The sequence below is a fragment of the Heliangelus exortis genome, chromosome 27 (genome assembly GCF_036169615.1).
Source record: "Heliangelus exortis chromosome 27, bHelExo1.hap1, whole genome shotgun sequence".
NCBI classification, from domain to species: Eukaryota; Metazoa; Chordata; class Aves; order Apodiformes; family Trochilidae; genus Heliangelus; species Heliangelus exortis.
In genome coordinates this window covers 1,337,486-1,365,285 of record NC_092448.1, presented here as the reverse complement: position 1 = coordinate 1,365,285, position 27,800 = coordinate 1,337,486, and the positions used below count along the sequence as shown (strand labels likewise).

At 64.4% G+C, this 27,800-nt stretch overlaps 1 protein-coding gene across 1 annotated transcript; it reads right to left on the bottom strand.

Moving 5' to 3' along the window:
- Nucleotides 1-823: 823 nt before the first annotated feature.
- On the bottom strand, nt 824-27,800 carry VARS2 (valyl-tRNA synthetase 2, mitochondrial). Its single transcript, XM_071726903.1, has 25 exons — nt 27,526-27,800; nt 26,469-26,550; nt 26,277-26,377; nt 25,474-25,586; nt 24,549-24,615; nt 23,233-23,330; nt 22,127-22,208; nt 19,145-19,264; nt 18,323-18,434; nt 16,833-16,921; nt 15,930-16,020; nt 15,229-15,356; nt 13,885-13,988; nt 13,671-13,752; nt 12,904-12,980; nt 11,551-11,747; nt 8,814-8,884; nt 7,206-7,331; nt 5,992-6,096; nt 5,827-5,895; nt 4,196-4,274; nt 3,948-4,075; nt 3,651-3,859; nt 1,575-1,780; nt 824-942 (listed from the first exon to the last, which is right to left on the bottom strand). Exons 1-25 carry the CDS (start codon nt 27,760-27,762, stop codon nt 824-826), a joined length of 2,892 nt encoding a protein of 963 aa, XP_071583004.1. The 5' UTR covers nt 27,763-27,800.

The following is a 27,800-nucleotide window of genomic DNA, read 5'->3' as shown; positions in this document are numbered from 1 at the left end:
TGATGAGGTGGCGCTACCTGATTGGCCGGGAGCTTCCCGGGGAGGCGGCGCTGGAGGGCGCGGAGGGCGGGGCCGTCCATGTTTCCAGGATGCCCTGCGGCGGGGTCAGAGGTCACGGCCAGCCCATAATAACCCCTCCCCCCCCCCCCAATCCATGATCCTCACCTCCAGCCCCAGGTAGATCCGGGTCTCTCCTGACCCCGCCCCCACCCATCCGGGTCCCAGCTGAAGCTCCGCCCCCTGGGGGAGGAGCCGCACAGACCCCGCCCCCGCCAGGGCCTTCAGGGCGGGGCTCAGCGCCGTCAGCCAATCCCCTGCCGCCGCCGCCGCCGCCACTGCAAGGCACGCCGGGATAGCCACGCCCACAAACGCCCCGCCCCCAACATGGCCGCCCCCCGCGGGAGCCGCCATCTTGGCCGCCCGGGGTATGATGGGAGTTGTAGTCTGATGGAGCCGCCATCTTGGCTCCTCCCCGCTGCCCCGGGGGCATGCTGGGAGCCGGAGGCTCAGAGGCCCGGCGGCCATCTTGGCGGCCCCGGGGCATGCTGGGACTTGTAGTTTCCCCCCCCCCCCCTCACCCCGGACGCCATCTTGGGCCTCAGCACCCAATAATCCTCCCCAAAAAAATCTCAGCCTGGCGGCCATATTGGCTCTCCCAAGGCATGCTGGGAGTTGTAATCCCCATCCCTGGCAGCCATATTGGCTCTCCCAAGCATGCTGGGAGTTGTAATCCCCATCCCTGGCGGCCATATTGGCTCTCCCAAGGCATGCTGGGACTTGTAGCCCCCCTCCCTCCTCCCCCTCAGCCCTGTCGGCCATCTTGTCACTCACGTGGGGGCCGGGCCGCGCCCAGGCGGAAGGTTTCCCGCAGGCCTCGCGCTGCTCTCGCCATCTCCAAGATGGCCGACACCTGAGCCTCCAACTCGGGGCGAGCCAATGAGCCTGGGGGGGACGGGGGAGGGGTCAGGGGGGGACAGCAGTGCCCCAGGGCATGCTGGGAATCGTAGTCCCCATCCCTCGGCAGCCATCTTGATCAGCTCCCAGGCCGCGCTGGGGCTCGCAGGCCCGCAGTCTCCTGGCGGCCATCTTGGGTGCCCCAAGGCATGCTGGGACTTGTAGTCATCCCCCCCCAAGCCTGGCGGCCATCTTGCCTGCCCGAGAGCATTCTGGGAGTCGTACTTTCAGCTATTTCACCCCCCCCCCATCGGCCATCTTGGCAGCCCCAGGGCATGCTGGGACTTGGAGTCCCCATCCCTTGGCGGCCATCTTGACATCTCCCCAGGCACGCGAGTGCCCTACGGCCTTGTCGGCCATCTTGGCAGCACCAGGGCATGCCGGGACTTGTAGTCCCCACCCCCTGGCAGCCATCTTGATCAGCTCCCGGGCTGCGCTGGGGCAGTCTCCCGGCGGCCATCTTGGGTGCCCCTTTGGCTCTCCCATCGGCCATCTTGGGTGTCCCTTCGGCGCTCCCCATCGGCCATCTTGGGTGTCCCTTTGGCGCTCCCCAGCCCCGAGGCACGCCGGGACGCGCAGTTCCTCCCCCCGTCGGCCATCTTGTGGGCGGGGCCACTCACCAGGCGGTGGGGGTCGGGGAAGGGGGCGAGGCAGAGGGTGGGGGGGCACGGGGGGGGGCCCGGGGCAGGCGCTGCCACAGCTCCTCGGCCAGGAAGGGGGGCAAAGGGGGGAGAGGAGGCGGAGCCCAAGGTCCGAGCAGGCCAGGAGGGTCCGGCGGACGTCGGGGGCCCGGGAGGGGTCCTGCAGGGTGGGTTTGGGCCGTTTCCTGGGGACAGAGGGGACACGGGGGGTCAGGGGAGGGGGGAGGGAGAGAGGGACATGGGAGGGGAGGTGGGAGAAGGGGATGGGAGAGGGGGGGAGTCCCACCCATGGGTGGGGCTGAAGGTTGGGATGGGATGGGATGGGATGGGATGGGATGGGATGGGTTGGGATGGGATGGGATGGGATGGGATGGGATGGGTTGGGATGGGATGGGATGGGTTGGGATGGGATGGGTTGGGTTGGGTTGGGATGGGATGGGATGGGTTGGGATGGGTTGGGATGGGATGGGTTGGGTTGGGTTGGGATGGGATGGGATGGGATGGATGGGTTGGGATGGGATGGGATGGGATGGGTTGGGTTGGGATGGGTTGGGATGGGTTGGGATGGGATGGGATGGGATGGGATGGGATGGGATGGGATGGGTTGGGTTGGGTTGGGTTGGTTGGGTTGGGATGGGATGGGATGGGATGGATTGGGATGGGATGGGATGGGATGGGATGGGATGGGATGGGTTGGGATGGGATGGGTTGGGTTGGGATGGGATGGGATGGGATGGGGGGGATGGGATGGGATGGGGTTGGGATGGGATGGGATGGGATGGGATGGGTTGGGGGGGATGGGATGGGATGGGTTGGGCTGGGCTGGGATGGGATGGGATGGGATGGATGGGATGGGTTGGGTTGGGATGGGATGGGATGGGATGGGATGGGATGGGTTGGGATGGGATGGGTTGGGTTGGGTTGGGTTGGGATGGGTTGGGTTGGGTTGGGTTGGGATGGGTTGGGATGGGTTGGGATGGGATGGGTTGGGATGGGATGGGATGGGATGGGATGGATGGGTTGGGATGGGTTGGGATGGGATGGATTGGATTGGGTTGGGTTGGGTTGGGATGGGATGGGATGGGATGGGATGGGTTGGGATGGGTTGGGATGGGTTGGGATGGGATGGGTTGGGATGGGATGGGATGGGATGGATGGGATGGGTTGGGATGGGTTGGGATGGGATGGATTGGATTGGGTTGGGTTGGGTTGGGATGGGATGGGATGGGATGGGTTGGACACCCCCCACCCATGGGTGGGGATGAAGGGACCCATAGGAGGTTGGGATGGACACCCCCACCCATGGGTGAGACTGAAGGTTGGGTTGGGATGGGATGGGTTGGGATGGGATGGATTGGGTTGGGATGGGATGGGTTGGGATGGGATGGGTTGGGTTGGGTTGGGATGGGATGGGATGGGTTGGGATGGGATGGGTTGGGTTGGGATGGGATGGGTTGGGATGGGATGGGATGGGATGGATTGGATTGGGTTGGGTTGGGTTGGATGGGATGGGATGGGATGGGATGGGTTGGGATGGGTTGGGATGGGTTGGGATGGGATGGGTTGGGATGGGATGGGATGGGATGGGATGGGATGGGTTGGGATGGGTTGGGATGGGATGGATTGGATTGGGTTGGGTTGGGTTGGGATGGGATGGGATGGGATGGGTTGGACACCCCCACCCATGGGTGGGGATGAAGGACCCATAGGAGGTTGGGATGGACACCCCCACCCATGGGTGAGACTGAAGGTTGGGTTGGGATGGGATGGGTTGGGATGGGATGGATTGGGTTGGGGATGGGATGGGTTGGGATGGGATGGGTTGGGTTGGGTTGGGATGGGATGGGATGGGTTGGGATGGGATGGGTTGGGTTGGGATGGGATGGGTTGGGATGGGATGGGATGGGATGGGATGGGTTGGGATGGGATGGGTTGGGTTGGGATGGGATGGGATGGGATGGGATGGGATGGGATGGGATGGATGGGATGGGATGGGATGGGATGGGATGGGTTGGGCTGGACACCCCCACCCATGGGTGAGGTTGCAAGACCCACAGGAGGTCGGGGTGCCCCCCCGTTGCTCTGAGCACCCCCGAGGGCAGGTGACCCACCAGGTAAACGTCACAGAAGGAGCGGAGCCAGAAGTTCTGCACGGCCCCCAGGGCCCCCTGCACCTCCAGGGCCTCCAACCTCCTCCCGCACTCGCCCGCCGCCCGCGCCAGCCGGCTCAGCACCCACCGCTCCATCGGGCCCTCGGGCGCCGCCTGAGGGGACGGGGAGCCCGGGTGAGGTCCCCAGGGTGGGGGTCACCGTCCCAGCCCCCACCCCCCGCCCCGTTACCTGCCCCGTTACCTCCTCGGGGGGGCGGGGGCTCCAAGGGGGTCCCAGGGCCCCCAGGACGAAGCGCAGAGCGTTCCAGACTTTGTTGCAGAAGTGGCGGTGGGCGAGGAGCGTGGGGACGTCCAGGCGGAGGTCGTCACCTGAGGAGGGGTTGGGGACAAAGGGAGGGGTGGCCCTGAGGTCGGGGGGAAGTCCCCAGGGTGGGGGGGAGGGGTTTTTTTTGGTTTTTTGGTTTTTTTTTTTTTTCCTGAGGTCCTCACCCTGAGCGTTGTAGGAGCAGAGAGCCATGCGGAGAGCGTCGGCCCCGCACTCGGGGATCCCGTGGGGGAACTGCTGGGCCTGAGGGGACAGGGGGACACCCAGGGGACAGGGGGACACTGAGGGGACAGGGGGACACTGAGGGGACAGGGGGACACCCAGGGGACAGGGGGACACTGAGGGGACAGGGGGACACTGAGGGGGCAGGGGGACACCCAGGGGACAGGGGGACACTGAGGGGACAGGGGGACACCCAGGGGACAGGGGGACACTGAGGGGACAGGGGGACACCCAGGGGACAGGGGGACACTGAGGGGACAGGGGGACACCCAGGGGACAGGGGGACACTGAGGGGACAGGGGGACACCCAGGGGACAGGGGGACACTGAGGGGACAGGGGGACACCCAGGGGACAGGGGGACACTGAGGGGACAGGGGGACACTGAGGGGGCAGGGGGACACTGAGGGGACAGGGAGACACTGAGGGGACAGGGGGACACTGAGGGGACAGAGGGGACACTGAGGGGACAGGGGGACACCCAGGGGACAGGGGGACACCCAGGGGACAGGGGGACACCCAGGGGACAGGGGGACACTGAGGGGACAGGGGGACACCCAGGGGACAGGGGGACACTGAGGGGACAGGGGGACACTGAGGGGACAGGGGGACACCCAGGGGACAGGGGGACACTGAGGGGGCAGGGGGGCACCCAGGGGACAGGGGGACACCCAGGGGACAGGGGGACATTGAGGGGACAGGGGGACACTGAGGGGACAGGGGGACACCCAGGGGACAGGGGGACATTGAAGGGACAGGGGGACACTGAGGGGACAGGGGGACACTGAGGGGACAGGGGGACACTGAGGGGGCAGGGGGACACTGAGGGGACAGGGAGACACTGAGGGGACAGGGGGACACTGAGGGGACAGAGGGGACACTGAGGGGACAGGGGGACACTGAGGGGACAGGGGGACACCCAGGGGACAGGGGGACACTGAGGGGACAGGGGGACACCCAGGGGACAGGGGGACACTGAGGGGACAGGGAGACACTGAGGGGACAGGGGGACATTGAGGGGACAGGGGGACACCCAGGGGACAGGGGGACACTGAGGGGACAGGGGGGACACTGAGGGGACAGGGGGACACTGAGGGGACATTGGGGACAGGGGGACACTGAGGGGACAGGGGGGTGGTGAGGACATTGGGGGCGTTGGGGACACTGAGGGGACATTGGGGGTGTTGAGGGTGTTGGGGACATTGGGGACAGGGGGACACTGAGGGGACACAGGGGGTGTTGGGGACATTGGGGGTGTTGGGGACATTGGGGACACTGAGGGGACACTGAGGGGGCACTGGGATGTTGGGGACATTGGGGACAGGGGGACACTGAGGGGATGTGGGGACATTGGGGATGTTGGGGACATTGGGGACACTGAGGGGACACGGGGGGCATTGGGGACACTGGGGTCATTTGGGATGTTGGGGACATTGGGACAGCCCCAATGTCATATTGGGGAGTTTGGGGACATTGGGGACACTGAGGGGACACGGGGGGTGTTGGGGACATTGGGGACACTGAGGGGACGTGGGGGGTGTTGGGGACACGGGGAGGGGACAGCCCAGGTCCCACCTGTCCCTTTGTGGCCACCAACAGCTCCTGGGGGTCCAGAACCTTCTCCCGGAGCTTCTGCTGCAGCTCCTGGGGACACCGGGGGACACTGGGGGTCACCGGGGGTCACCGGGGGTCACCAGGGGTCACCAGGGGGTCACAGGGGGGGTGGGGTGTGACTGTCACCTGGGGGGTGGCCCCGGTGATGACGTCCCGGGGGTCGATGACGTTCCCCAGGGATTTGCTCATCTTCCTCCCACGGCTGTCCCGGACCAAGGAGTGGAGCAGGACCTGGGGACATTGGGGACATTGGGGACAACGGGGACAATGGGGACAGTGGGGACATTGGGGACAGTGGGGACAGTGGGGACATTGGGGACAATGGGGGCATTGGGGACAATGGGGACATTGGGGACAACAGGGACAATGGGGACATTGGGGGCATTGGGGACAATGGGGGCATTGGGGACAATGGGGACATTGGGGACATTGGGGACATTGGGGACATTGGGGACATTGGGGGCATTGGGGACAGTGGGGACAATGGGGACAATGGGGACAGTGGGGACAATGGGGACAATGGGGACAATGGGGGCATTGGGGACAATGGGGACATTGGGGACAGTGGGGACATTGGGGACACCAGGGGCCATTGGGGACAGTGGGGACAGTGGGGACAGTGGAGACAGTGGGGACAATGGGGGCATTGGGGACATTGGGGACAATGGGGGCAATGGGGACATTGGGGACAATGGGGACAGTGGGGACAATGGGGACAATGGGGACATTGGGGACATTGGGGACATTGGGGACAATGGGGACAATGGGGACAATGGGGACATTGGGGACATTGGGGACAATGGGGGCAATGGGGACATTGGGGACAATGGGGACAATGGGGACAATGGGGACATTGGGGACAATGGGGACAGTGGGGACAATGGGGACAAGGGGGGCATTGGGGACAGTGGGGACATTGGGGACAATGGGGACAGTGGGGACAATGGGGACATTGGGGACAATGGGGACATTGGGGACATTGGGGACATTGGGGGCATTGGGGACAATGGGGACAGTGGGGACAATGGGGGCAATGGGGACATTGGGGACAATGGGGACAGTGGGGACAATGGGGGCAATGGGGACATTGGGGACAATGGGGACAATGGGGACAGTGGGGGACACCAGGGTGACACTGGGGGGGTCCAGGGGACACTTGGGGACAGCGAGGAGGCCCAGAAGGGGCCAGGAACCCCCCAGAAGGGGCCAGGAACCCCCCAGAAGGGACCAGGAACCCCCCCAGTGCCAGGCAGGAGCCAGGGAGGTGACACTTGGGGACACCCCGGGGAGGGTTTGGGGGGGGACGGCGCCGAGGGGACACTTGGGGACAGGGATGTCACCCGTGGGAAGGGCAGGTGTCCTGTCAGCTGCTGGCCCAGCATGGCCATCCGGGCCACCCAGAAGAAGAGGAGGTCCCGGCCTGTCCCCAGGAGGCTGCTGGGGTAGAACCTCTGCAGGTCGGGGCTCTGGGGACACCACGGGGACACCGGGGGTGGCACAGTGTCCCCTGGGGGTCCCCACCCTGTCCCCATTGCCCCCCACGTCCCCAGTGTCCCCCCTTTGTCCCCAGGTTCCCCCAGTGTCCCCAATACCCTCAATGTCCCCATGTCCCCCCTCAGTGTCCCTCCCAGTGTCCCCAGTGTCCCCCCCATGTCCCCAGTGCCCGTGTCCCAATGTCCCCCCTGTGCCCCCGATGTCCCCAGTGTCCCCCCAGTGTCCCCAATGTCCCCCCAGTGTCCCCAATACCCTCAATGTCCTCATGTCCCCCCTCAGTGTCCCCCCCATGTCCCCAATGTCCCCCAATATCTCCCCTGACCCCCCCACAATGTCCCTCTTGTCCCCCCCAATGTCCCCAATGTCCCCCCATTGTCCCCAAGTTCCCCCAGTGTCCCCAATACCCTCAATGTCCCCATGTCCCCCCTCAGTGTCCCTCCCAGTGTCCCCAATGTCCCCCCTCAGCATCCCTCCCTGTATCCCCCACTGTCCCCAATGTCCCCCCAGTGTCCCCAGTGTCCCCCCAGTGTCCCCAATACCCTCAATGTCCCCATGTCCCCCCTCAGCGTCCCTCCCAGTGTCCCCAGTGTCCCCCCCATGTCCCCAGTGCCCGTGTCCCAATGTCCCCCCTGTACCCCCGATGTCCCCAGTGTCCCCCCAGTGTCCCCAATGTCCCCCCAGTGTCCCCAATACCCTCAATGTCCTCATGTCCCCCCTCAGTGTCCCTCCCAGTGTCCCCAATGTCCCCCAGTATCTCCCCTGACCCCCCCAAAATGTCCCTCTTGTCCCCCCAATGTCCCCCCTTTGTCCCCAGGTTCCCCCAGTGTCCCCAATACCCTCTATGTCCCCATGTCCCCCCTCAGTGTCCCTCCCAGTGTCCCCAGTGTCCCCCCCATGTCCCCAGTGCCCGTGTCCCAATGTCCCCCCTGTGCCCCCGATGTCCCCAGTGTCCCCCCAGTGTCCCCAATGTCCCCCCAGTGTCCCCAATACCCTCAATGTCCTCATGTCCCCCCAGTGTCCCCAGTGTCCCCCCAGTGTCCCCAGGTCCCCAATACCCTCAATGTCCCCGTGTCCCCCCTCAGTGTCCCTCCCAGTGTCCCCCCCATGTCCCCAATGTCCCCCAATATCTCCCCTGACCCCCCCCCAATGTCCCTCTTGTCCCCCCCATGTCCCCAGTGTCCCCCCAGTGTCCCACCCATGTCCCCCAGTGTCCCCAGTGCCATGTCCCCAGTGTCCCCAGGAGGCTGCTGGGGTAGAACCTCTGCAGGTCGGGGCTCTGGGGACACCACGGGGACACCGGGGGTGGCACAGTGTCCCCTGGGGGTCCCCACCCTGTCCCCATTGCCCCCCACGTCCCCAGTGTCCCCCCCATGACCCCAATGTCCCCCAATATCTCCCCTGACCCCCCCAATGTCCCCAGTGTCCCCCCAGTGTCCCCAATGTCCCCCCCTCACCTCCTGGGGCCACCCCAGAGCAGCGAAGGGGAAGAGGGCAGAGGAGAACCAGGTGTCCAGGACATCGGGGTCTGCAGGGGGGGAACCTCAGCACCCCAAAAAAAACCCCCAAAAAAACCACCCCAGCACCCCAAAAAATACCCCCCCAAACAACCCAAAAACACCCCCAAAAAAACCCCAGAAACACCCCCAAAAAAAACCCCCAAAACCACCCCAGCACCCAAAAAAATACCCCCAAAAACACCCCAAAAACACCCCCAAAAAAACTCCCCAAAACACCCCAAAAAAAACCCCCAAAACCACCCCAGCACCCCAAAAAATACCCCCCAAAACAACCCAAAAAACCCCAAAAACACCCCCAAAAAATACCCCCAAAAACACCCCAAAACTCCCCAAAAACACCCCAAAAAAACCCCCCAAAACCACCCCAGCGCCCCAAAAAATACCCCCCCAAAACAACCCAAAAAAACCCCCAAAAAAACCCCAAAAAATACCCCCAAAAACACCCCCCAAAAAAACCCCAAAACCACCCCAAAAATACCCCCAAAACACCCCAAAAAAAACCCCCAAAACCACCCCAGCACCCCAAAAATCTGCCCCTGGCACCCACCACCCCCTGGTCTCCCCCCTTTGAGATTTCAAGAGGATTTTTGGGGTGCTCCCTGAATCTTTGGGGTCCTCTCTGCACATTTAGGGTGCTCTCTGTATTTTTGGGGTCCTCTCTGCATCTTTTGGGGTCCTCCCTGCATTTTTGGGGTGCTCTCTCCACCTTTAGGGTGCTCTCTGTATTTTTAGGGTGCTGCCTGTAATTTTGGGTGCCGTGTGCTGGTTTTGGGGTGCTCTCTGTATTTTTGGGGTGCTCTCTCCACCTTTAGGGCCCTCCCTGCATCTTTGGGGTCCTCTCTGCATCTTTTGGGGTCCTCCCTGCATTTTTGGGGTGCTCTCTGCACCTTTAGGGTGCTCCCTGCCCCTTCAGGGTGCTCCCTGCCCCTTTAGGGTGCTCTCTCTATTTTTGGGGTGCTCTCTCCACCTTCAGGGTCCTCTCTGCATCTTTTGGGGTCCTCCCTGCATTTTCAGGGTGCTCTCTGCCCCTTTAGGGTCCTCCCTGCATTTTTGGGGTGCTCTCTCCACTTTCAGGGTGCTCTCTGTATTTTTGGGGTCCTCTCTGCATCTTTTGGGGTCCTCCCTGCATTTTCGGGGTGCTCTCTGCCCCCTTAGGGTGCTCTCTGTATTTTCGGGGTGCTCTCTCCACCTTCAGGGTGCTCTCTGCATTTTTAGGGTGCTCTCTCCATCTTTTGGGGTCCTCCCTGCATTTTCAGGGTGCTCCCTGCCCCTTTAGGGTGCTCTCTGTATTTTTGGGGTCCTCCCTGCATTTTTGGGGTCCTCCCTGCATTTTTGGGGTGCTCTCTCCACCTTTAGGGTGCTCCCTGCCCCTTTAGGGTGCTCTCTGCATTTTTGGGGTCCTCTCTGCATCTTTTGGGGTCCTCCCTGCATTTTTGGGGTGCTCTCTCCACCTTCAGGGTGCTCCCTGCCCCTTTAGGGTGCTCCCTGCATCTTTGGGGTGCTCTCTCCACCTTTAGGGTGCTCTCTGCATCTTTTGGGGTACTCCCTGCATTTTCAGGGTGCTCTCTGCCCCTTTAGGGTGCTCTCTGTATTTTTAGGGTCCTCCCTGCATTTTTGGGGTGCTCTCTCCACCTTTAGGGTGCTCTCTGTATTTTTAGGGTGCTCTCTGCCCCTTTAGGGTGCTCCCTGCATTTTTGGGGTGCTCTCTCCACCTTCAGGGTGCTCCCTGCCCCTTTAGGGTGCTCTCTGCATTTTTGGGGTTCTCTCTGCATCTTTTGGGGTCCTCCCTGCATTTTTGGGGTGCTCTCTGCACCTTTAGGGTGCTCCCTGCCCCTTCAGGGTGCTCTCTGTATTTTTGGGGTGCTCTCTCCACCTTTAGGGTGCTCTCTGCATCTTTTGGGGTACTCCTTGCATTTTCAGGGTGCTCTCTGCCCCTTTAGGGTCCTCCCTGCATTTTTGGGGTGCTCTCTCCACCTTCAGGGTGCTCTCTGTATTTTTAGGGTCCTCCGTGTATTTTTGGGGTGCTCTCTCCACCTTCAGGGTCCTCCCTGCATTTTTTGGGGTGCTCTCTGCATTTTTGGGGTGCTCTCTCCACCTTTAGGGTGCTCCCTGCCCCTTTAGGGTCCTCCCTGTATTTTCGGGGTGCTCTCTGCACCTTTAGGGTGCTCCCTGCCCCTTCAGGGTGCTCCCTGCCCCTTTAGGGTGCTCTCTCTATTTTTGGGGTGCTCTCTCCACCTTTAGGGTCCTCCCTGCATTTTCGGGGTGCTCTCTCCACCTTCAGGGTGCTCTCTGTATTTTTAGGGTCCTCCCTGTATTTTTGGGGTGCTCTCTCCACCTTTAGGGTGCTCCCTGCCCCTTTAGGGTCCTCCCTGCATTTTTGGGGTGCTCTCTGCATCTTTAGGGTGCTCCCTGCCCCTTTAGGGTCCTCCCTGCATTTTTGGGGTGCTCTCTGCATCTTTAGGGTGCTCCCTGCCCCTTTAGGGTCCTCCCTGTATTTTCGGGGTGCTCTCTGCATCTTTTGGGGTCCTCCCTGCATTTTTGGGGTGCTCTCTCCACCTTCAGGGTGCTCTCTGTATTTTCGGGGTGCTCTCTGCCCCTTTAGGGCCCTCCCTGCATTTTTGGGGTGCTCCCTGCCCCTTCAGGGTGCCCTCTGCATTTTTGGGGTGCCCCTCACCTTGGTGCAGGGTCCTGTCCCCAGGGAGGGGACCCCCCAGGGCCCGGGTCACCTCCTGCTCCGCCTCCTCCCGGCTGCGCCCGCTCACCCACAGCCCCTGGGGGTGCTCGGGGGGGTCCCCCCCATCTTGGGGTGCCCCCACCCAATAGGCAGGGACCCGGTGACCCCACCACAGCTGCCGGGACAGGCACCAGTCCCTGGGGGGGGACACGGGGCTCAGGGACACCCCAAATGTCCCCCCCCAACACTTCTGGCCCCAAATGTCCCCTCCCTGTCCCCAAATGTCCCCTCCCCACCCCCTCTGGCCCCAAATGTCCCCTCCCTGTCCCCAAATGTCCCCCCCCAACACCTCTGGCCCCAAACGTCCCTTCCCTGTCCCCAAATGCCCCCAAATGTCCCCTCCCCACCCCCTCTGGCCCCAAATGTCCCCTCCCTGTCCCCAAATGTCCCCCCCAACACCTCTGGCCCCAAACGTCCCCTCCCTGTCCCCAAATGTCCCCTCCCTACCCCCTCTGGCCCCAAATGTCCCCTCCCTGACCAGAAATGTCCCCAAATGTCCCCTCCCTGTCCCCAAATGCCCCCAAATGTCCCCTCCCTGTCCCCAAATGCCCCCCAAATGTCCCCTCCCCAGACACCTCTGGCCTCAAATGTCCCCAAATGTCCCCTCCCCACCCCCTCTGGCCCCAAATGTCCCCTCCCTGACCAGAAATGTCCCCAAATGTCCCCTCCCTGTCCCCAAATGCCCCCAAATGTCCCCCCCACCCCCTCTGGCCCCAAATGTCCCCTCCCTGTCCCCAAATGCCCCCAAATGTCCCCTCCCCACCCCCTCTGGCCCCAAATGTCCCCTCCCTCCCCACAAATGTCCCCTCCCCACCTCCTTTGTCCCCAGATGTCCCCCCCCACCCCCTCTGTCCCCAAAGCTTCCCCTCTGCCACCTCTGTCCCCAAATGTCCCCTCCCTGACCAGAAATGTCCCCAGATGTCCCCTCCCCAGACACATCTGACCCCAAATGTCCCCTCCCCACTCCCTCTGGCCCCAAATGTCCCCTCCCTGTCCCCGAATGTCCCCTCCCCACCACTTCTCACCCCAAATGTCCCCTTCCCAGACACCTCTGTCCCCTCCTCTGCCACCTCTGTCCCCAAATGTCCCCCCCCTGACCACAAATGTCCCCAGATGTCCCCTCTCCCCCCCTCTGTTCCCAGATGTCCCCTCCCCAGACACCTCTGTCCCCTCCCTGAGCACAAATGTCCCCAGATGTCCCCTCTGTCCCCAAATGTCCCCAGATGTCCCCTCTGTCCCCAAATGTCCCCAGATGTCCCCTCTGTCCCCAGCTGTCCCCAGCTGTCCCCTCACCCCACGTTCTCCATCCAGGTTCTCCAACTCTTCTCATGGAACTTGGGGACAAGCTGCAGCTCCCCCGATGTCACCGCCTGCTTGGGGACACCAGGAGGGCCTCAGCTCTCCAGGGTGTCCCCTCCCTGCCCCCACTGTCCCCCAGAATGTCCCCCACGGCCCTCCCAATGTCCCCATGTCCCCCATGACCTCAATGTCCCCAGTGTCCCCACATCCTCAATGTCCCCAGTGTCCCCATGTCCCTCCCAATGTCCCCAATGTCCCCATGTCCCTTCCCGTGTCCCCATGTCCCCAATGTCCCCATGTCCTTCACGACCTCAATGTCCCCAATGTCCCCATGTCCCTCCCAATGTCCCCAGTGTCCCCACGTCCTTTCCAATGTCCCCATGTCCCCAATGTCCCCACATCCCCCATGTCCTCCATGACCTCAATGTCCCCATGTCCCTTCCCATGTCCCCCATGTCCCCCCTGTCCCCATGTCCTTTCCAATGTCCCCAGTGTCCCCAGGTCCTCAATGTCCCCAATGTCCCCAATGTCCCCATGCCCTCAATGTCCCCACGTCCCTTCCCATGTCCCCATGTCCCCCAGGTCCTCAATGTCCCCCCTGTGCCCAATGTCCCCACGTCCCTCCCAATGTCCCCATGTCCTCAATGTCCCCCCTGGCCCCAGTGTCCCCACATCCTTTCCAATGTCCCCAAGCCCCTCATGTCCTCAGTGTCCCCAGTGTCCCCATGTCCCCAGTGTCCCCTCCTCGTCCCCACTGTCACCTCCTGTGCCCTCTGGGCCATCTCCTGGCAGCTGAGGAACCACTGACTCTTCAGCAGATGCTCCACGACGTCCCCCGAGCGGCTGTGGGGACACCGAGGTCACCCGGGCCACCCCGGCAGTGTCCCCAAGGGGGGGACAGGGAGGGGGGGACAGGGAGGGGACAGGGAGGGGACAGGGAGGGGACAGGAGGGGACAGGAGGGGACAGGTGTCACCTGCAGATGGGCACAGTCATGGGGTGGTCCTGGCAGCCACGGAAGAGCCCGCGCTGGGCCAGGGCGGCCACAACCTCCTCCCGGGCCTGGAACCTGGGGACACCCTGGGGACAGGGACAGGGACATGGGGACACCCTGGGGACACCTTGGGGACAGGGAGAGGGACGTGGGGACACCCTGGGGACACCTTGGGGACACCCTGGGGACAGGGACAGGGACATGGGGACACCCTGGGGACACCTTGGGGACAGGGAGAGGGACGTGGGGACACCCTGGGGACACCTTGGGGACACCCTGGGGACAGGGACAGGGACATGGGGACACCCTGGGGACACCTTGGGGACAGGGAGAGGGACATGGGGACACCCTGGGGACACCCTGGGGACAGGGAGAGGGACATGGGGACACCCTGGGGACACCCTGGGGACAGGGACAGGGACATGGGGACACCCTGGGGACACCTTGGGGACACCCTGGGGACACCTTGGGGACACCCTGGGGACACCTTGGGGACAGGGAGAGGGACATGGGGACACCCTGGGGACACCCTGGGGACAGGGAGAGGGACATGGGGACACCCTGGGGACACCCTGGGGACAGGGACAGGGACATGGGGACACCCTGGGGACACCTTGGAGACACCCTGGGGACACCTTGGGGACAGGGACGTGGGGACACCCTGGGGACACCCTGGGGACACCCTGGGGACACCCTGGGGACAGGGACATGGGGACACCCTGGGGACACCCTGGGGACAGGGACATGGGGACACCCTGGGGACACCCTGGGGACAGGGACAGGGATGTGGGGACACCCTGGGGACACCTTGGGGACAGGGACGTGGGGACACCCTGGGGACACCTTGGGGACAGGGACATGGGGACAGGGACATGGGGACAGGGACATGGGGACACCCTGGGGACACCTTGGGGACAGGGACATGGGGACAGGGACATGGGGACAGGGACATGGGGACACCCTGGGGACACCTTGGGGACAGGGAGAGGGATGTGGGGACACCCTGGGGACATCCTGGGGACACCTTGGGGACACCTTGGGGACAGGGACATGGGGACAGGGATATGGGGACACCCTGGGGACAGGGACAGGGACGTGGGGACACCTTGGGGACGCCGTGGGGACAAGGACATGGGGACAGGGACATGGGGGCAGGGACAGGGACGTGGGGACAGCGTGGGGACACCCTGGGGACAGGGACAGGGATCTGGGGACACCCTGGGGACACCGAGAAGCAGCTGGGGACAGAGTTAGGGACAGGGACATGGGGACAGGGTTGGGGACAGGGTTGGGGACAGGGTTGGGGACAGAGTTGGGGACAGGTACCTGGAGCCACCCCCCCCCAGGGGGACACATGGTGCCATCGTCCCCAATGACCCCCAGCAGGGGCAGCCCATGGGCCCGGGCCACAACCAGGTCCTGGGGACTGTGACCTGGGGTCACCTTCACTGCTCCTGGGGACAGGGACAGGGACACTGCCACCAGGACAGGGACACTGCCACCAGGACAGGGACAGGGACAGGGACACTGCCACCATCCCTGGTGACACTGCCACCACCCCAAGGACAGGGACACTGCCACCACCCTGGGGACAGGGACAGTGCCACCACCCCAAGGACAGGGACACTGCCACCAGGGGCAGGGACACGGTGTCACCACTGTCACCCCTCCCACTGTCACCTCCCACTCTCCCCATTCCCCCCCCAGTGCTCCCAGTGCCCCATACTGGTCCCGCTGCCTCCCATACTGGTCCCAGTCCCCCCCATACTGGTTCCAGTCCCTCCCACACTGCTCCCAGTGCCCCCCCAGTGCCCCATACTGGTCCCGCTGCCTCCCATACTGGTCCCAGTCCCCCCCCATACTGGTTCCAGTCCCTCCCACACTGCTCCCAGTGCCCTCCCAGTGCCCCATACTGGTCCCGCTGCCTCCCATACTGGTCCCAGTCCCCCCCATACTGGTTCCAGTCCCTCCCACACTGCTCCCAGTGCCCTCCCAGTGCTCCCAGTGCCCCATACTGGTCCCAGTACCGGTGCCCAGGGAGGGCTCCACGCTGGGGTCCCTGATGATGGGGAGGGGGCTCCCGCTCAGGGGGTTCCGGACCCGACGGCCATGGAGGTGCTGGAGGGGGCGTGGTCTGAGCTGGCCCCGCCCCCTCCTGAAAGCCCCGCCCCTCCGCAGAGGCCTGAACAGCCGAGGCCCCGCCCCTTTCTTCCCAAACCCCGCCCATTTTTCCCCAAATCCCACCCCCCGCCAAGACCCCGCCCCCTTTCTCCCCATGCCCCGCCCCTTTCCCTAGGCCCCGCCCCCTTTCTGCACAGCCCACGCCCCTTTCTCCACAGGCCACACCCCCTTTCATTGCTCCACCCCTTTCTCCAGGCCCCTCCCCTTTCCCGGCTCCACCCCTTTTTCCTCTGACCCCGCCCCCTTACTCCCTGGCCTTGCCCCCTCCCCAGGCTCCACCCTTTTCCACAGGCCCCGCCCCCAGGCCAAGTCCCACCCCTTTCTCCTCAGACCCAGCCCCTTTCCCAGACCCTACCCTCTTATCCAGGCCCCGCCCCCTTTCTCCCAGGCCCTGCCCCTTTCCCGGGCTCCTCCCCTTTTCCAGCTCCACCCCTTTCTCCTCAGACCCCGCCCCTTTCCGGGGCCCCTCCCCCTTCTCAGCTCCACCCCTTTCTCCCCAGACCCCGCCCCTTTCCGGGGCCCCTCCCCCTTCTCGGCTCCACCCCTTTCTCTTCAGGCCACGCCCCCTTTCTCCCAGACCCCTCCCCTGTCCCAGGCCCCGCCCCCTTTCCCTTCAGTCCCTGCCCCTTTCTCTCCAGACCCCGCCCTTTTCTCCACACCCCACCCCTTTCCCCAGGCCCCGCCCCCTTTCCCCAGGCCCCTCCCCTTTCCCCAGGCCCCGCCCCCTTCCCCAGGCCCCGCCCCCTGACCGTGTACCGCGGGTCCTCGGGGTTCACGGCCACCGCCACGTCCCCCAGGATGGTCTCAGGGCGAGTGGTGGCCACGAGGAGCTCCAGGCCTGGGGACACAGGGGACAGTGTGGGGACAGCGTGGGGACACGGGGTGACAGTGTGGGGACAGCACAGGGACACAGGGGACAGCGTGGGGACACAGGGGACAGTGTGGGGACAGCGTGGGGACAGGGTTGGGGACAGCAGGGACAGGGTGGGGACACAGGGGACAGTGTGGGGACAGTGTGGGGACACGGGGGGACAGTGTGGGGACACAGGGGACAGCATGGGGACACGGGGTGACAGTGTGGGGACAGCGTGGGGACAGCGTGGGGACACAGGGGACAGTGTGGGGACAGCGTGGGGACAGTGTGGGGACACAGGGGGACAGTGTGGGGACAGTGTGGGGACACAGGGGGACAGCGTGGGGACAGCGTGGGGACACGGGGGGACAGTGTGGGGACACAGGGGACAGCGTGGGGACAGTGTGGGGACACGGGGGGACAGTGTGGGGACACAGGGGACAGTGTGGGGACAGTGTGGGGACACGGGGGGACAGTGTGGGGACACAGGGGACAGCGTGGGGACAGTGTGGGGACACGGGGGGACAGTGTGGGGACACAGGGGACAGCGTGGGGACAGTGTGGGGACACGGGGGGACAGGGTGGGGACAGGGTTGGGGACAGTGTGGGGACACAGGGGACAGTGTGGGGACAGTGTGGGGACACAGGGGGACAGGGTGGGGACAGCAGGGACAGGGTGGGGACAGGGTTGGGGACAGCGTGGGGACACAGGGGACAGTGTGGGGACACGGGGGGACAGGGTGGGGACAGCACAGGGACACAGGGGACAGTGTGGGGACAGCAGGGACAGGGTGGGGACAGTGTGGGGACAGTGTGGGGACACAGGGGACAGTGTGGGGACACAGGGGACAGTGTGGGGACACGGGGGGACAGGGTGGGGACAGCACAGGGACACAGGGGACAGTGTGGGGACAGCAGGGACAGGGTGGGGACAGTGTGGGGACACAGGGTGACACGGGGTGACAGTGTGGGGACAGCGTGGGGACACAGGGGACAGCGTGGGGACAGTGTGGGGACACAGGGGACAACGTGGGGACAGTGTGGGGACACAGGGGACAGTGTGGGGACACAGGGGACAGCGTGGGGACAGCGTGGGGACACAGGGGACAGCGTGGGGACAGCAGGGGGACACCATGGGGACACAGGGGGACACAGAAGACAGAAAGGGGACACAGGGGACACAGGGGACACCATGGGGACATCGTGGGGACAGCAGGGGAACACGTCAGGGACATGGGGGACACCCAGGGGACAGCTCAGGGACACATGAGGAGCACAGGGGACATGGGGGGGGGACACAGGGGGACAGGATGGTGGGGACACATCCCCCGAGGTGACAAAGTGCCAGCTGAGGTGACAAAGTGCCAGCCCAGGGTCCCCTCTCACCGTCGTCCCCCTCCACGGGGTAGGCAAAGGTGAAGAGGACACCAAAGGTGACAGGTTGGGGACATCCGGGGAGGGACAGAGCCGTGGGACCCGTCAGGGAGCGAGGCTCCACCTGGAGGGGACAACAGGGAGGTTGGGGACACCTTGGGGACACCTTGGGGACAGGGGGAGGGACACTGGGGACACTGAGAGGGGAGTTGGGGACAGGTGGGAGGTGCTGGGGACATTTTGGGGACTCAGGGGGTGGGATTGGGGACACTTTGGGGACACTGGAGGTGAGGGGGTGGTGCTGGGGACAGTTTGGGGACACTGGGGACACTTTGGGGACACTGAGAGGGGAGTTGGGGACAGGTGGGAGGTGCTGGGGACAGTTTGGGGACTCGGGGGGTGGGATTGGGGACAGTTTGGGGAGTCAAGGGGTGGGACTGGGGACATTTTGGGGACACTGGGGACACTTTGGGGACACTGGATGCAGGGGGTGGTGTTGGGGACACTTTGGGGACACTGAGAGGGGAGTTGGGGACAGGTGGGAGGTGCTGGGGACACTTTGGGGACTCAGGGAGTGGGATTGGGGACACTTTGGGGACACTGGAGGTGAGGGGGTGGTGCTGGGGACAGTTTGGGGACACTGGGGACACTTTGGGGACACTGAGAGGGGAGTTGGGGACAGGTGGGAGGTGCTGGGGACACTTTGGGGACTCAGGGGGTGAGATTGGGGACAGTTTGGGGAGTCAAGGGGTGGGACTGGGGACACTTTGGGGACACAGGAGGTGTGGGGGGGGTGTTGGGGACAATTTGGGGACAATTTGGGGCCAGTGTCACCTCGAGGTCAGCCAGGGCACAGCGCAGGGTGGGACACCAGGTGACAACTCGCCGGTCCCTGCGGATCAACCCTGCCCGGTGCAGCCGAACAAAGGCCTCAACCACAGCCCTGGAGAAGGCCTGGGGAGAGGGGCAGCTTGGGGACAGCTTGGGGACAGCTTGGGGACACCTTGGGGACAGCTTGGGGACACCTTGGGGACAGCTTGGGGACACTGAGAGGGTGGGGGGGATGCTCAGGGGGGTGGGGGACACACAGGAGGGGAGCTTGGGGACATGTGGGGGACATCAGGGGACAATGAGGATGCTGTGGCAAACAAGGAATATCTTGGGGACACTGAGGGACATCTTGGGGACATCTTGGGGACACTGAGAGGGTGGGGGGGGATGCTCAGGGGGTGGGGGACAGACAGGAGGGGAGCTTGGGGACATGTGGGGGACATCAGGGGGACATCAGGGGACATTGGGGGACAATGAGGAGACTGTGGGAGAGAGGAGACACCTTGGGAACATCTTGGGGACACTTTGGGGACACTCTGGGGACATATTGGGGACATCTTGGGGACACTGAGAGGGTGGGGGGGATGCTCAGGGGGGTGGGGGACAGACAGGAGGGGAGCTTGGGGACATGTGGGGGACATCAGGGGACAATGAGGAGGCTGTGGGAGAGAGGAAACACCTTGGGGACATCTTGGGGACATCTTGGGGACACCTTGGGGACACCTTGGGGACATCTTGGGGACACTGAGAGGGTGGGGGGGATGCTCATAGGAGTGGGGGACAGACAGAAGGGGAGCTTGGGGACATCGGGGGACAACAAGGAGACTGTGGGAGAGAGGGGACATCTTGGGGACATCTTGGGGACATCTTGGGGACATCTTGGGGACATCTTGGGGACACTGAGAGGGTGGGGGGGATGCTCAGGGGGGTGGGGGACAGACAGAAGGGGAGCTTGGGGACATCAAGGGACAACAAGGAGACTGTGGGAGAGGGGAGACACCTTGGGGACATCTTGGGGACATCCTGGGGACAGCCTGGGGACAGCTTGGGGACATCCTGGGGACACTGAGAGGGTGGGGGGGATGCTCAGGGGGGTGGGGGACAGACAGAAGGGGAGTTTGGGGACATCGGGGGACAACAAGGAGACTGTGGGAGAGAGGGGACACCTTGGGGACATCTTGGGGACATCTTGGGGACACTTTGGGGACATCCTGGGGACACCTTGGGGACACTTTGGGGACATCTTGGGGACACTTTGGGGACACCTTGGGGACATCTTGGGGACACTGAGAGGGTGGGGGGGATGCTCATAGGAGTGAGAGACAGACAGAAGGGGAGCTTGGGGACATCAGGGGACAACAAGGAGACTGGGAGAGAGGAGACACCTTGGGGACATCTTGGGGACACTGTGGGGACATCTTGGGGACACTGAGAGAGGTGGGGGGGATGCTCAGAGGGTTGGGGGACAGACAGAAGGGGAGCTTGGGGACATCAGGGGACAACAAGGAGACTGTGGGAGAGAGGGGACACCTTGGGGACATCTTGGGGACATCCTGGGGACACCTTGGGGACACTGAGAGAGGTGGGGGGGATGCTCATAGGGGTGGGGGACACACAGGAGGGGAGCTTGGGGACATGTGGGGGACATCAGGGGGACATCAGGGGACAATGAGGAGGCTTGGGAGAGAGGAGACACCTTGGGAACATCTTGGGGACACTTTGGGGACACCTTGGGGACACTCTGGGGACATATTGGGGACATCTTGGGGACACTGAGAGGGTGGGGGGGATGCTCAGGGGGGTGGGGGACACACAGGAGGGGAGCTTGGGGACATCAGGGGACAACAAGGAGACTGTGGGAGAGAGGGGACATCTTGGGGACATCTTGGGGACACCTTGGGGACATCTTGGGGACACCTTGGGGACACTGAGAGGGTGGGGGGGATGCTCAGGGGGGTGGGGGACAGACAGAAGGGGAGCTTGGGGACATCAGGGGACAACAAGGAGACTGTGGGACATCTTGGGGACAGCTTGGGGACATCCTGGGGACAGCTTGGGGACACTGAGAGGGTGGGGGGGATGCTCATAGGAGTGGGGGACAGACAGGAGGGGAGCTTGGGGACATCAGGGGACAACAAGGAGACTGTGGGAGAGAGGAGACACCTTGGGGACAGCCTGGGGACAGCCTGGGGACATCTTGGGGACAGCCTGGGGACACCTTGGGGACACTGAGAGGGTGGGGGGGATGCTCAGGGGGGTGGGGGACAGACAGGAGGGGAGCTTGGGGACATCGGGGGACAACAAGGAGACTGTGGGAGAGAGGAGACACCTTGGGGACATCTTGGGGACACTTTGGGGACACTGGGGACATCTTGGGGACACTGAGAGGGTGGGGGGGATGCTCAGGGGGTGGGGGACACATAGGAGGGGAGCTTGGGGACATCAGGGGACAATGAGGAGGCTGTGGGAGAGAGGAGACACCTTGGGGACATCTTGGGGACACTTTGGGGACACAGGAGGGGACAGAAGGGGACAGGGTCTGGGGACATGGGAGGGGACATGGAGGGGGACACAGGACATGGTGGGGGGACATTTGGGGACAGAGGAAACCCTTGGGGACAGAGGAGGGGACACGAGGGGACAATGGGGACAGTGAGGGACACAGGAGGGGACAGTGAGGGACAGAGGAGGGGACAATGGGGACACAGAAGGGGACAATGGGGACAGAGGAGGGGACAGTGGGGACAGTGAGGGACAGAGCCCACTCAAGGACAGGGTGGGGGACATTTGGGGACAGAGGAGGGGACACGAGGGGACACTGTGGGGGGGACACTTGGGGACAGAGGACCCCAACAGGACACTTGGGGACAACGGGGACGCTGAAGGACAGCAGGGACAGAGGAGGGGACTCTCCGGGAGGTGGGGGGGGGCCCTTGGGGACACTTTGGGGACACTTTGGGGACACTTTGGGGACAGTGTCCTCACGGGGTCCATGGTGAAGGCGCAGCGGCTCCAGTCCAGGGAGGCTCCCAACGCCCTCAGCTGCCCCAGGATCTCATCCCCGTGCCTGGGGGTGACACCAGGGTCACCTCTGCCACCTCCTGTCACCTCCCCCCCTCCCCTCCCACCGACCTCTGTCCCCCCCGTGTCCCCAAAGTGTCCAGGATGTCACCCTGAGTGGCCCCGAGGGGCCACCGTGTCCTGGAGTGGCCCTTCCTATGCCCCAGTGTCCCCCTCCTGTCCCCAAGTGTCCCCCTCCTGTCCCCCAGTGTCCCCCTCCTGTCCCCAAGTGTCCCCATGCACCCTCCATTGTCCCCAAGTGTCCTCCCATGTCCCCAAACGTCCCCCCTAAGTGTCCCCAAGGTGTCCCCCACGTCCCTGAGTGCCCCCAACACATCCACTGATGGCCCTGCCACGTCCCCAAGGTGTCCCCAAGTGTCCCCAAGTGTCCCCCCACACCCCTCAGTGTCTCCTCCATGTCCCCAAGGTGTCCCCAAGTGTCCCCCCACACCCCTCAGTGTCTCCTCCATGTCCCCAAGGTGTCCCCAAGTGTCCCCCCACACCCCTCAGTGTCTCCTCCATGTCCCCAAGGTGTCCCCAAGTGTCCCCCCACACCCCTCAGTGTCTCCTCCATGTCCCCAAGGTGTCCCCAGGTGTCCCCAAGTGTCCCCCTCCTGTCCCCAAGTGTCCCCATGCATCCTCCATTGTCCCCAAGTGTCCTCCCATGTCCCCAAACGTCCCCCCTAAGTGTCCCCAAGGTGTCCCCCACGTCCCTGAGTGCCCCCAACCCATCCACTGATGGCCCTGCCACATCCCCAAAGTGTCCCCAAGTGTCCCCACATGTCCCCAAGTGTCCCCCCACACCCCTCAGTGTCTCCTCCGTGTCCCCAAGGTGTCCCCAAGGTGTCCCCAAGTGTCCCCAAGGTGTCCCCCACCTCCCCGAGTGCTCCTGATGCCCCCACCATCGCCCCAGCAGCACCTGAGTGTCCCCCTGTGTCCCTGAGTGTCCTCTCCCCGTGTCCCTGGCGTATCCCTACGTGTCCCCACGTGTCCCCAAGGTGTCCCCAAGTGTCCCCAAGGTGTCCCCTCACCTCTCCTTCCATCTCCAGACTTCCTGCAGGAATTCTGAACGGGACAGATCCGTCCGGCGCAGCCCCCGCTGCTGCCACAGCCACCGCTCCACCACGGCCTGGGGACAGAGGGGACACCTTGGGGACACCTTGGGGACACCTCGGGGACACCCTGGGGACACCCTGGGGACAGGGGGGACACCTTGGGGACACCCTGGGGACAGGGGGGGACTTGCTGGGGACACAGGGAGGGAGATGGAAGGGGGATTGGGGACACCGGGAGGGGAGTCCGGGAGATGGGGGACACCTGGGATGGGGTTGGGGACACTTTGGGGACACTTTGGGGACACTTTGGGGACACTGAGAAGGGACTGAGGGACAGGGGGGAGGTGCTGGGGACACCTGGGATGGGGTTGGGGACACTCTGGGGACACTTTGGGGACACTGAGAAGGGACTGAGGGACAGGGGGGAGGTGCTGGGGACACCTGGGATGGGGTTGGGGACACTTTGGGGACACTTTGGGGACACTGAGAAGGGACTGAGTGACACAGGGGGGAGGGTTGGGGACACCTGGGATGGGGTTGGGGACACTTTGGGGACACTTTGGGGACACTGAGAAGGGACTGAGGGACAGGGGGGAGGTGCTGGGGACACCTGGGATGGGATTGGGGACACTTTGGGGACACTGAGAAGGGACTGAGGGACACGGGGGGGGGCTTGGGGACACTTTGGGGACACTTTGGGGACACTGAGAAGAGAATTAGGGACAGGGGGGAGGTGTTGGGGACACCTGGGATGGGGTTGGGGACACTTTGGGGACACTTTGGGGACACTGAGAAGGGACTGAGGGACATGGGGGAGCGCTGGGGACACCTGGGGTGGGGTTGGGGACACTTTGGGGACACTGAGAAGGGACTGAGGGACGGAGGGGTGGGATTGGGGACACTTTGGGGACATCGGGGACACTGAGAAGGGACTGAGGGACGGGGGGGGGTTGGGGACACCTGGGATGGGGTTGGGGACACTTTGGGGACACTTTGGGGACACTGAGAAGGGACTGAGGGACAGGGGGGAGGTGCTGGGGACACCTGGGATGGGATTGGGGACACTTTGGGGACACTGAGAAGGGACTGAGGGACAGGGAGGGGGGTTGGGGACACTTTGGGGACACTGAGAAGAGAATTAGGGACACGGGGGGGGGGTTGGGGACACTTTGGGGACACTGAGAAGGGACTGAGGGACGGGGGGGGGGTTGGGGACACCTGGGATGGGGTTGGGGACACTTTGGGGACACTTTGGGGACACTTTGGGGACACTCTGGGGACACAGGACCCACCTGGGTGGCAATGCCAGCGTGGTCAGTGCCCGGCAGCCACATCACAGCCCAGCCCTGCATCCGCCTCCTGGGACCCCCCAGCACCCATGGGTGACCCCAGGAACCTCCCCAAGGACCCCCCAGCACCCAAAGGTGACCCCAAGACGCCCCCAGCCCCATGGGACCCCCCTCCAGCACCCACAGGTGACCCCAGGACTCCCCCCAGCACCCATGGGTGACCCCAGGAACCTCCCCAAGGGACCCCCATCCCCTAAAGGTGACCCCAAAATTCCCCCCAGCACCCAAAGGTGACCCCAAGACCCCCCCTGGGACCTCCCCAGCACCCAAAGGTGACACCAGAACCTCCCCCAGCACCCAAGGGCGACACAAAGACCCCCCCAGAACCCATGGGTGACCCCAGGCCCCCCCAGCACCCAAAGGTCACCCCAGGGACCCCCCCCAAGGGACCCCCAGCACCCATAGGTGACCCCAAGACTCCCTCCAGCACCTTTGGTTGACCCCAGGACCCCCCCCCAAGGACCCAAAGGTGCCCCGAAGACCCTCCCCCCCCCCCCAGCACCAAAGGTCACCCCAAGACCCCCCAAGAACAACCCCAACACTCAAAGGTGGCCCCAACCCCCCCCAGCACCCAAGGGTGACCCCAGGACCCCCCCAGCACCTAAGGGTGACCCCAGGACCCCCCCAGCACCCAAGGGTGACCCCAGGACCCTCCCAGCACCTAAGGGTGACCCCAGGACCCCCCCAGCACCCAAGGGTGACACAAAGACCCCCCTGGGACCTCCCAGGACCCAAGAGTGATCCCAAGACCCCCCCCCCCCAGGACCCAAGGGTGACCCCAGGACTCCCCCAGCCCCCCCCCCAGCACCCATGGGTGACCCCAGGACTCCCCCAGCCCCCCCCCAGCACCCATGGGTGCCCCCCTGACCATCTGACAAGGGTGTCCTGCAGTGCCACCGTCAGGGCGTGTCCCACGTGCAGGGTCCCGGTGACATTGGGGGGGGGCAGCACCAGGCTCAGCACCCGACCCCCCCCTGGCACCTTTGGGTGGGGGGGGACACGGCCTGAGACCAGGACACAGCACCCAGGGGGACCCCAGAACCCCCCCCAGCACCCAGGGGTGACCCCCAGGACCCCCCCAGCACCCAAGGGTGACCCCAAAATCCCCCCCAGCACCCAAGGGTGACCCCCAGACCCCCCTGGGACCTCCCAGGACCCCCCAAGCACCCAGGGGGGACCCCAAGACCCCCACGAGGACCCCCCCAGCACCCAAGGGTGACCCCAAGACCCCCCCAGAACCCCCCCCAGGACCCCCCCAGCACCCAAGGGTGACCCCAGGACCCCTCTGGGACCTCCCAGGACCCCCCAAGCACCCAGGGGGGACCCCAAGACCCCCACGAGGACCCTCCCAGCACCCAAGGGTGACCCCAAACCCCCCTCAGAACCCCCCCAGGACCCAAGGGTGACCCCAAGACCCCCCAGCACCCAAGGGTGACCCCAGGACCCCCATGAGGACCCTCCCAGGACCCAAGGGTGACCCCAGAACCCCCCCAAGCACCCAAAGGTGACCACAAGACCCCCCCAGGACCCCCCCAGCACCCAAAGGTGACCCCAAGACCCCCCCCAGGACCCCCCCAGCACCCAAGGGTGACCCCAGGACCCCCCCAGCACCCAAGGGTGACCCCAGGACCCCCCCCAGCACCCAAGGGTGACCCCAGGACCCCCACCCACCTCTTTGGGGGGGGTGAAGACCCCCAGGCTCTCCCACCACCCGTACCACGCGGCCTCCACGTAGCGGGGGCTGTAAGAGGGGGGGAGGGGCCCCCCCGTGTCTGGGCCCCCCCCCAAAAACCAAGTGTCACCAAATGTCCCCAAATGTCCCCAAATGTCCCCTCCCCCCCCCCACCCCACCCCCCCAGGCACCTTTTTTGCCGTCGGGGTGCAGGGGGTGTTTGTATTCCAGGGGGGATTTGGGGGGCCAGCCCTTGGGAAGGGGTGGGGGCACCTAAAGGAGACCAGTACAGACCAGTGAAAACCAGTACGGACCAGTAAGAACCAGTGCAGACCAGTAGAAACCAATACGAACCAGTAGAAACCAGTAGAAACCAATACGAACCAGTAGAAACCAATATGGACCAGTTCACACCAGAGATCCCCCCCAGAGCCCCCCACTGCCCACTTCTGGGCCTCCCCAGTATCCCCAGTCCCCCTCCCAGTATCCCCAGCTCCTCTCCCAGTTGCTCCCAGTCTCCCCCAGGCCCTCTCCCAGTCTCTCCACTCCCTCCCAGCCCCATCCCAGTTCCTCCCAGTCCTCTCCAGTCCCTCCCCCAGTGGCTCCACTCCCCCCAGCTCCATCCCAGTTCCTCCCAGTCTCTCTCCCAGTTGCTCCAATCTCCCCCAGTTGCTCCACTCCCCTCCAGTCCCTCTCCCAGTTGCTCCCAGTCCCCCCCCTCCTCTCCCAGTCTCTCCACTCCCCCCCACCCCAGTCCCTCCCAGTTGCTCTACTCCCCCCCAGCCCAATCCCAGTTCCTACCAGTCCCCCCCAGCCCATCCCAGTCCCTCCCAGTCCCCTCCAGTCCCTCTCCCGGTTGCTCCACTTCACCCCAGCTCCCTCCCAGTGCCTCCCAGTCCCCCCTCAGTCCCTCCCAGTGCCCACCCCTCCTTTCCCAGTCTCTCCACTCCCCCCCAGCCCCATCCCAGTTGCTCCCAGTCCCCTCCAGTCCCTCTCCCAGTTGCTCCACTCCCCCCCAGCGCCTTCCCAGTTGCTCCCAGCCCCATCCCAGTTGCTCCCAGTCCCCTCCAGTCCCTCTCCCAGTTGCTCCACTGCCCCCCAGCTCTCTCCCAGTCCATCCCAGTGCCCCCCCAGTTGCTCCACTCCCGCCCAGCTCCTTCCCAGTCCCCCCTCAGTCCCTCCCAGTGCCCACGCCTCCTCTCCCAGTGCCTCCCAGTGCCTCCCAGTGCCCCCTCAGCCCCCTCCCACCTGGCTCCCGCTCCCCCTCAGGGTCTCCCTCTCCTCCCTCTCCCTTTTCAGCCGCTTCCGTTTCTCTTTCTGCTCCCGGGCGCGGAGCCGGAACCTCTCGGGAAGGTCCCAACCCGCTTGGGCCGGGGGGGGTTCGGGAGGGACCCGACTGGACCGAGCCCGGACCAGAACCCGAACCCGAACCCCCCCGGGAGTCCTGAGGTAGCGGAGGACGCGGCTGAAGGCGGGAACCGCCATGGCGGTCACCCCCGTCACGTGACCTGGGAAACCCCGCG

Coding starts and splice junctions, on each gene's coding strand:
- VARS2 (XM_071726903.1), bottom strand. CDS start 27,762: ATGGCGGTTCCCGCCTTCAGCCGCGTCCTCCGCTACCTCAGGACTCCC. Junction 26,378..26,468: donor GCACCCCGACGGCAAAAAAG/GTGCCTGGGGGG, acceptor GGGGGGGCCCAG/ACACGGGGGGGCCCCTCCCC. Junction 13,753..13,884: donor ATGACTGTGCCCATCTGCAG/GTGACACCTGTC, acceptor GTGTCCCCACAG/CCGCTCGGGGGACGTCGTGG.